Source organism: Gavialis gangeticus, unplaced genomic scaffold (assembly GCF_001723915.1).
Source record: "Gavialis gangeticus isolate Ggan-Ray unplaced genomic scaffold, GavGan_comp1, whole genome shotgun sequence".
In the NCBI taxonomy this organism is placed as follows: Eukaryota; Metazoa; Chordata; order Crocodylia; family Gavialidae; genus Gavialis; species Gavialis gangeticus.
The window spans coordinates 3,530,040-3,539,775 of record NW_017729006.1 but is presented as its reverse complement, the minus strand read 5'-3'; the positions used below and the strand labels follow the sequence as shown (position 1 = coordinate 3,539,775).

General features: G+C 42.5%; 1 protein-coding gene across 1 annotated transcript in view; it reads right to left on the bottom strand.

The window, feature by feature from the left end:
• LOC109291676 (ubiquitin-conjugating enzyme E2 E2) overlaps positions 1 to 9,736 on the bottom strand; it is a 423,489-nt gene that overhangs the window by 44,763 nt on the left and 368,990 nt on the right. The window contains exon 5 of the mRNA XM_019508753.1: positions 418 to 565. Within this exon, the coding sequence (XP_019364298.1) occupies positions 418 to 565 (148 nt within the window). The remainder of the gene's footprint in view (positions 1 to 417; positions 566 to 9,736) is intronic.

Sequence of the window (9,736 nt, the reverse complement as noted above, 5' to 3'; positions counted from 1 at the left end):
AGTTATTCATTAACCACCACTGGTAGGGCAGTGTTATTTTCACAGGAGAGCATCCTGTTACCAAAATATAAGCTTTCCATTTCAATATTCATTAATATTTTCCAGGTTGTAGTAGTACAGCTTTTGCAAATTACCATCTTCTGCAAGGGATTAATTTACTAGGGATTAAACTATTTTGTTTTGAATTCATGTATTTTTATTCTTCAGTACTAAAAATGCCCCAATATTTGTGAGAATATGTTTTCTCCTTAGTTTGCATTATGTACAATTATTTTTACTTGGCTGCAGAGAAATCATATGTACAAAATTTAAAATCCACATTTTTTTCATAGTAGTAAACCAGGATACTATGCAGGTATTTACAGTTAATAGAAAGATGGACAATTAATGCAAATGTGGAATTGTTATTTTCCTTACCAGGGTTGCAGTCTGTGAGAAGTGAGCAGATAGAGAGGAGAACTTTAGAAATAGTTAATGCTGGACTCCAGTTGTCTTTTAAAATATCCAGGCAGATCACTCCTTGGCTGTTAATATTACAGTGATAGATTCTTGTCCGAAACGTAACCTAGAAAAAACAGGAAGTCTATATATAAAGATGTTCAAAATAATTCCAGTACCTTTATTTTTATTACAAAATACTTAGAACATCTTATCAAAGAACATTTGCTTTCCTGGTGCCAGAGTAACTCAATAAAGCAATACCACCCTGCTGCTTTTAGTTAAAAGCTGTGCAAAAGTTTTAAGAGATTTATTATAGAACAAATCCTGCTCCTCCCTCTATAGCTTGCAATGGAATTGGTATGTTGGCAGTGTGAAAGGTTGCGTGATTCCTCATGGTCTTTTCATGCCTATATGTAGACCAGTCTATTTTAGTCACTGACCTGGTATAATCTTCATAAAGTGGCTCCGTAGCCACTCCAGAGACAGAGAATACATTCTTTTTACCCAGCACCTGGCCCAGTTAGTGTGTTGGGTGCTGAACAGTAAATTTGCCCATATAATGGCAATCTTATTGATTGCTAGAAAGAAGGGAGTTCAACATCTGGGCAGATGAGGCAAATTCTTCAGGTGAAGCTGATACAATAATCCTGTTTACATTTCTAATACTTAAACTGATTTCCTTGGACACATTTTGTTCTGATGTTTGATGTTTTCCACTATTCTGCTCCACAGGCTTTTCTTTTCTCAGATGAACCAATATTTCACATACCAGAAAGGGTAACCTGCTTTTTTTTCTTCTAGACTATAGTAATATGTATCTGTTTAATACTCTGTCCTGAAAATGTAGGCTTTTTATTTAAAAGAGTTCCAGATGCAAAAAAATTGGCTGTTTCAGAATGAATCGCATGGTTATTTTTAAAGAAATGGCCTGTATAAAAAGGACATTTTGGAGTTCCTTATTTATTCTCTGTTAGCAATTAATTTCCCCATTAGATTGACTCAGATAACACGTCAAAACAAGATTTGTCTAATGATATGCTCAACATGGTATCTAAAACCAAGATGTATAGTTTTTGTGATATAGCTTACCAGCAAACAATAACTTCCTGGAATCTGAACAGATGGGTTGATTATCACAGTTTGATGATGGGTCCAATCCAGTTCTTATTTAAGTTAAGGACAGACTTCCCACTGACTTCAGTAGGATCTGAATTGGATCTTTGTAAGATGATACAAGTGTGTGCAGTAATGCAATGCCATCTTGAATCACCTAAGTAAAGTTGTAATAATTCCTTAACTGGAGAAACACTTTACTTCTGCCTTTGATAAGATACAGGAGAGGAAAGGTAGTAAAAAATTAGGTCCATAAAAATACTTTTTCCTCATTAATTGCTATTCTACATAGATCTAGAAAGGCAGTATTAGAAGCCTTGATGTCATGAATCAGTGAGTTATGTAAAAAAGAACCAAAAATAGCATGTCAACAGCTTTTAAAATATATCTCTTCTGAAGGTTATTGTGAATTCATAGGCTGAGTGAGCAGCTTGAAAGTCTGTATTCTCCATATGTGTGTTTTTGTATAAAGTTGTGATTTCAGTTAAGGTTTTCTAGTTTGGTTCATGTAAGTGCTTTGCTTCTGCTATTTTTATATGGATTTACGAATACTTTTGCACCTTTCTGGTATAATGAGTTCAACCCAGCAAGTCACTACAGCCAGAAGATTCCTGTTACAGTGTTTGGGGTGAGTAGGAGAATGGTTGAAGCCACTTGGAAGCTCAAGACATATTTTCAGAGCTAAAATTGAGTGTGTTGTTAGATACTACCTTTCCCGCATGTTAAATGTTCTTAAGATGGTACTGTCCATGTGGTTAAGGCAGGAAAAGACAAGCTAAGTGCTTTTGAATGTCTCAAAGTTATATCTCTTTTGACAAGGATCAGCTCCAGCGGGTGTTAGGCAACTTGTGTTGTAGTGATGTCAGTCTGCTCCATGGGGACAATACCAGCAATTTGTGGTCCCCTATTATCCTAGGAGGCATTACTCCCCCACCACGTGGATGATCTATCATCCAGAACTCTACTTCCCTGGAATGACAGAGAGCTGGAGGCAGCTGGGCTGCTGTGGATGAGTGGAAAGCAATGGCAAAAGTGGGGAGGAAGCAGGATGGGGAGGTTGAGGTGCTGAAGAGCCAGGCAGCCATGGGGAAGACTTGGCAGCTGCTAGCAATGTCCCTGCTCACCAGCCCTCTAGCAGCATGTCAGAGAAATAATTAATCCTTAACGTGCAACTGCTCAGAGTATGTGCTAACTTTAATACCACCTAACATTCCTCAGAGTTACATGTGCCAACCGCAGCATGCAATAACACCTCAGCACTTCAAATATAACTGAAACAGGGAATCCTTTTGTTTCAGGATGCCCCCTGCATCGGCAGGAAAGCATTTGAGCACATGCTTAATTTGAAGGATGTACTTCTATTTCCTTCAACAGAAACATTTTCCTAAATTGGGCCCTCAATTACACCATGGTTAAATATTACAGGGCATGATCCCACTTTTATTGAAATGAATGGTAATTTTGACATTAACTACAAGGGGAACAAGGGGGGTCTCTAGCACAGCCTGAATTATATCTTGAAACTAGATTAGCAGCCTGAGCAGTTTAAGCCTTTAACCCACATATGGTTAAGTCGAGTTTATACTACAACTAACTTTTGCTCTCACATGAGGGGATAGATGCATTGAAACACATTCCTCTGACTTCAGTTACAGCACAGATAAGGCCAAAGGGACCCTGACAAATTTCATTTAAGGAGATGGATGAAGGTAGTTCACATCGAGCTGTTTACACTTCTATTGCTTCAGGTTGATACTCTACAGGAAGATAATACTTCATCTGTTCATACTTGAAGGCTATTCACAACAATTACAGGACCTGGAAGTGTAATTGTTTACCGCATGGCTATACTGTTGTTAAACCTACTCACACTGGTGAATAAGCCACCTGCTCACAAGGGAATGTTTGCTACGTATCACAGAATCAAAGGACCTCTGGAGTCACCTTGTCCAACCCCCTGCACAGAAGCTGGATTCACTGTTCTCATTTATCACTGGCAAGTAATAAAGTGGGATTTGTCAAACATAGCGAAGTGCTTTGAAATGCCTGTTTGCAGACACTTAACAATAAAAACAACTTTTAAAGTTTCTAAAGAAGCTGTAAAACTATGGAGTTCACAATATCAAACCCAGTCATAACATGGTGGGATTTGTAGGCCACTGCCTAGAGATCCATATCCATATCTTATTTTTGTATATTGTGTTTGGAGGGGTACCAGGTGTATGTGGGGATGTGTGTGGGCTGTTTTTGTGTTGGGGAGTGTGTGTGTGGGGGTGGAAGGTGGGGTGGGGTATGTGGGGGTGTGGTGTGTGTGTGGGTGGGTAGGACAGGATGTGTGGTTGGGATGTGTGCAGGTATGGTGGGGGTGAGGGTTGCGTGGGGTGTGTGGTTGAGGTGTGGGTGGGTTGGGTGTGTGCATGTGGGGGGCTTCCCCTCCCACCCAGCTTCTCCTCCACCCGCTCTTTGTAACATGGCTGAGCCCAGCCCCTCCAAGGCATAGGTGGGGGTGGGAAATCAGTGCTGTCTTCCTGGCTCGCAGTGAACTGCAGTGCGGTGAGACAGCTGCTGCTGGCAGGTGTCAAGGAAAGATCAGTGGCAGGGAGAGAGGGGAGGGGGTGAAGCCTGGAGCAGTTGGCTGTCTTTGCCTCTGTGTTGGACCTGCCCCTCTGGGCTGCAGCCAAACCCACACTGGCTCTTGCTGCTGCTGTTTCCACCCCATCTGCCTATCCTGCATTTGCCTGACAAGGCTGCAGTCAAGCCTGTGTTGGCTCCTGCTGCTGCTCCTGCCCCACCTGCATGTTCCACACCTGACCAGTGGGGCTTTGTAAGCACCCAAGCTCCTTTGTATGCCCCCTCGCCTCCATCCACATGCTGCTCCCGCCCAGCCAGGCATGAGTAGGAGCAAAGCAAGTTGCAGGCAGAGCTCATCCCCCACCCCACAACGCTGCAGCTTCCTCTTTCTACCTGCTACCCGCAGCGCTGCAGCAGGGACAGGAGTTGTTGTTGCTGGAGGCCAGGGGAGCCCAGCAGTTCCTTGGGTGGCTGCAGCAGTGGCAGCAGCAGCCCTGCCCAGAAGCTGTCCCCACTGGCCAGGGCTGGGACCCTCTGGCAGGGAGGCTGGGCGTGCAGCACATGCTGCCCCAGATGAGAGCAGGCAGGACTTGGCTCCGTGCAGAGTGCAGCAGGAGCAGCCACTAGCCAGACCAGATACAATTAATTGGTGGGTGCCTGCCTGCAGGCTGGATCCAATCAGCTGATGGGCTAGGTCTGGCCTATGAGCCATATTTTGCCTAACTCTGCTCTAGAAATTCTATTTTCCTATGGCAAGCTGGAAAATGTCTGCTATCTATTAACATCCATGTAAACAACCATGTAAAAAACTTTGTTTTTTCCTTTCTGTACAGCATCTGTAGTCCACGAAAAGTAAGAGAGAGACTCTTCACTTGTAACTGATCGTGTGCATGGCTAAGGCATCATATTCCCTTAATGACTCCCATGTACCTGATGTTACATTTGCCACATACACTGAGTTTTTGCAGGGTCATTCCTATTCATTGTCAGAGAGCAAGAAGTGAACTGATAATGCTATTCAAAGGGTATTCCTTTTCTGTAATATGGTCATATTTTTACTTTTCATACCACCTGAATCCTATTAAGGGTGCAGGCTAATGTTTCCATTTATCCCTTAATGCATACACCAAAATACTCCTTTGAAAACACTCAAGGGATTGTGGGTGTGTGGCTGAAGTTATTGTCAGATAAAAGAATGACAGTGAAGCAATGTCTCTTTGGCTAATGACAACTGTCCACTCTAGATTCATTCTCCATGAAGTGCTTACCTTGTCCATTTTCAGTGGACATGTATTTAGGACAAGGAGATGTACAGAGGAAATAGGAATTTTTTCTAAAAAATTTCTACAGTAAAAATATTGTAAGAGGGTTTCAAAGTACAGATACAGAATTTAAAGGAATTCACATCATTTGGTAATAAATAAGAAGAATAAATAGACCTGAGGAAAGGTGTTGATGCCTGAAAACTTGTCCAACTTCTCAATTACGCTATTGGTCCAATGAAAGATACCACAAAACGTCTTGCCCCAAGAAGAATAAATACATTTATTTACATAGTGCTCTATATCAAACTGCTTTGGGCTTTATATAACAAAATGCAAGTACAACAGAAACAAAACAGAAGTCCAACCTCTTGAAATAAAAGTGAAAAGGGTTTGCTTCAAGGATTTAAAGTTCCTAGACAACATTTCTGTTGTTTCCAGCTCTAAAGTGAGAATTTCATTTTGATAAAGACTGCAGGAACACGACCCCATAGTGCACAAAGCTGGGAAAGGTCAAAAAGCATGCTGTATTTTACACCTCTCTCTGGATTTTATGTAAGAATAGTAGCTCCAGTTTCAGAATGTCAAAAAGTAGGAGCAACAGTTTTGTCCACACCAATAGAGAAAATCACAGAAAGAAAAACTAGCCCAAACCCTTTATTTACATCAGGATGACCATTTCAGAACAATCTGAAAAAACACTATGGTTCTGAGTGATGCAATGTTCATGCAATATCTCTTATGTTAATTAGTATCCTTCCATTTCTTAGGGGTAGATCAATTTAATGTACATCATACTCACTGAGGCTGCATTTCTAGAACCTTGTGGCCCATCTTTGCCTTTTAACTATAAAATTGCAGCAAGCACAATAACAATTAATTAGAAAGAACAACAGCTGAGATATTTAACAGATAACGACAAAGTGCATTATAAATTACAGACCATATGAGGCCCATACTTAAAGTGGACTATTCTAATGCATGTCAAGAAAAGAACTTTGTTCAGTTTTGGCAAAAATTGCACATCGTCTAATTAGTAGATAATTAATACCTAAAGATTTATTTTATAATATGAAAAATTACCTGTATTAGCAGGAAATATTAGCTTGTAGCTAGCTTTATTTGACTCATGAGAAAACTGAGCCTCAAGCCATTATAGGGCTTTTTGTAACAAAATGCCTTGTACATGATACAGTTTGCTAGAAGTGATAGCAATTCAATAGAGAATATATTGTGGATTACCTTTTAATATTGTCTAAAATGAAACAATGTCTAATCTTGATAATGATACAGTATATTAATGATAATTAGGAAGTTGGCTGATCGCCCAATCTACCCCAGTGAAAAGAGTATTAAAAGACAAAGGAAATACCATTTGAAGTAAACAGAAAAATGGTAAGCGTATATATACCATATGAATGTTTTCAATTTGCACATTGACTTACTAGATCAAAAACAAAATGGCCAAGACAGATTTTACTGTTAATCTTGTAGTTACATCAGTAGCTACAAGAGAACAACAACTAAAAAAGAAGCTCTAAGGAACCCTTTGAAAAAAATGTAAAAGGCAGGAGAAGAACAAAGAAAACAGAAATATAACCATGTTAGAAAGCTTCAGGATAGCAACAATATTGAGTGGCGCGGAGTGAAAAAGTTTCTCAGATAAAGACAATACAAGTTTCTGTGAAATGACTCTATTCCTGACCTTATCTTGTGAGATTATTGAATTTAAGAAAGGCTGTGGCAGCCAAATGAAAGATAAAGAACAAATATAAACGATTTACTGGTTGTCATTTAAGCTTTTGTTTTTGCTTTTAATAGCTTTTGTCAATAGTATTTTTTTTCAGTACTTTTAGCTTGTGATGGGGTCATGTCTCTCGCTACCAGCAGTCTACCAGACTTTCTTTTTGGTTCTGCCAGAATACCTTTTTATGAATTAAAGAAATCCATCTGTTCTGATAGAACTGTGGACATATATACCACATGTCAACATGCTCTTTCCAGTTCTCTATAGATTTCTGGTTTTAGCTTTGTTTTAAGTTATTGTACAGCTTTTATGCAGCATGACTGAATTCACTGGCATATAAAACTGATCAACATTTAATAAACTTTACAAGACATTTCTTAAAGGGACACCTGGCAGGTGGTAAGCCACCCTATGGTAAGAATCCTGTGAAGGGCTGGGAATCTCCTGCAGGACATACTTAATTTCCATTCTAGGGAGTGAGGGCCCAGTGCCTGCAATAGGGAAGAGTGGTGAAGAGGAAAGATAGGTTTCACAGGAAGGAAACAGAGAATTTAGTTTTGTATATGTGTCCTAAACTTCAGATGGGCTTATTTTAATCAGCTCGAAATACGTGGATGTGTCTGACACAACCTGGCACGTTAAGAATACCAAGAGAAAGACTGATATGCAATGATAATTATCCAACTCAGAAGAGTTATCAGCCACCTGGATCCCCTGCTTCCCAGAAAATCAGTGATTCACAATGCTGTTTTATACTGAATGTGACATATGCATGTATTGATAATAATTAGTAATATAGCTCTTCCCCATTTCCTTTCTTTTTCTTTCTCCCCCTGCTATTTTGACCTCAGTCCCCTCTGTTCCTAGTTCTCCTCTGTGATTCTGTCTCTCTGATGTTCACAGAAGTTTCTTTTCAGTGGAAAGGCATTTGGACAGGAACTTCCTTGAGGTCAGTACTGTGTGCTGCTGGGTCCCCTGAATGTGTTAGGAAGTGGAACTGTATCTAGTAGTTTTCAGTCCCAAGAGAGAGCTACCTGCCCTGCTGGGTAGAGCGACTAAGAATCATATCACCAGTTCTCACAACTTTCTTCCCATGTCTTCTGATATTTTTTAAATGGTTTTCATTAAATTTATGATTTTTGTAGGCCTGTCAATTAATTATAGTTAATGTGCGTAATTAACGTTAACTGGTTCTCGCATTAATTTTTTTAACGTGTTAATCGCACACGTGATTTTGGAACCTTCACTCAGGCTCCGTTCTGCCGCCACCAGGCTGCCCGGTGGGGCAGCAGGGCCAGCACAGAGCACTACAGGGCAGCCTGGGCACAGGCTCAGGGCAGCTGCAGCAGAAGCGGGGAGCATGCACATAGGCACAGTCACAGATGAGAAGCTGCAGCCTGCATACTGTGTGTACAGCAGTGCTGTGCCAGTAAGTCTGTGGAGGGGAAGGGGTAGGGGAAGGAGTGGGAGGGCAGATTGAGGCCCCCACGGTGAGGGAGGGAGTGGGGTAGGGACAGGTGCTGGGGTGAATGGGGCCCCAGGGATGGGGTGACTTATGGGATGGAGGCTTGTCTAGGGGCACATGGGGGATGGGAACATGGCTCCCCGCTGCTGCGCGCATCCCCAGAGGAGGCATGGGGGTGGCATGTGCCCCCCAGATTTGTGTGCGGGGCAGAGGTGGGCTTCCCACTGCAGGCTGGGACTCTGCATCTGCTGCCTTTGCTCCAGGAGCCAGGCGACACCATGTTGTACCTCCCACGGCAGAGTAGGCAGAGGATGCATGGCTTCAGGGGCAAAAGCAGCAGGGTGCAGATTCTTGGCCCATAGTGGGCAGCCTGCTTCCACCCTGCACACAAATCCAGGGGGCACATGTCCCCCATGCCTCCCCTGGAGATGTGCACAGTGGCAGGGAGCTGCGGCTCCACCCCATGACCCACCCCAGCCTGGGGGCCCCATTCGCCTGCCCCTCCCCCGTCCCACTCCCTCCCTCACCATGGGGGGTCCTTGATCTGTCCCCCCCCACCCCTTCCCTCTTATCCTGCCCCTCCCTCTCCATAGACTTACCTCCTGGGCGCTGTGTGTGTTTGCCCCTCACTCTCAAGCCACAGCCTTCCAGCCCTGCTGCTGTCCCTCACTCCTGACCCATAGTACCCCACATCCTGCCAGGACATGGGGGGTCTCCTCCTCAGGCTCTAAAACCCACACACCCACCCACAGCCCCCCAACACCTTCACAAATTCCCCTCCCACACACATCACATGCCCACCACAACCATATAAAGTACTTGCATCATTTTGCATCATTTTGAGTTTTTCTGCGCATTAAAATGGCAATTAATTGCAACTAATTTTTAAAATTGCACAATTAATTGTGATCAAATTTTTAAATCATTTGACAGCCCTGGATTTTACCTTTGCTCTCACAAGGTTTTACCCTGAGTGAAAAGGCTGCCATTTCCACATAGATTCATTCATAGATTCATAGATTAAGGGTCGGAAGGGACCTAGTAGATCTTCTAGCCCGACCCCCCGCCAGGGCGGGAGAACAACAAAAAACCCCAAAAAGAGAAATGGGACTCAAACGAGTCCAGCCAGGTAGGCAT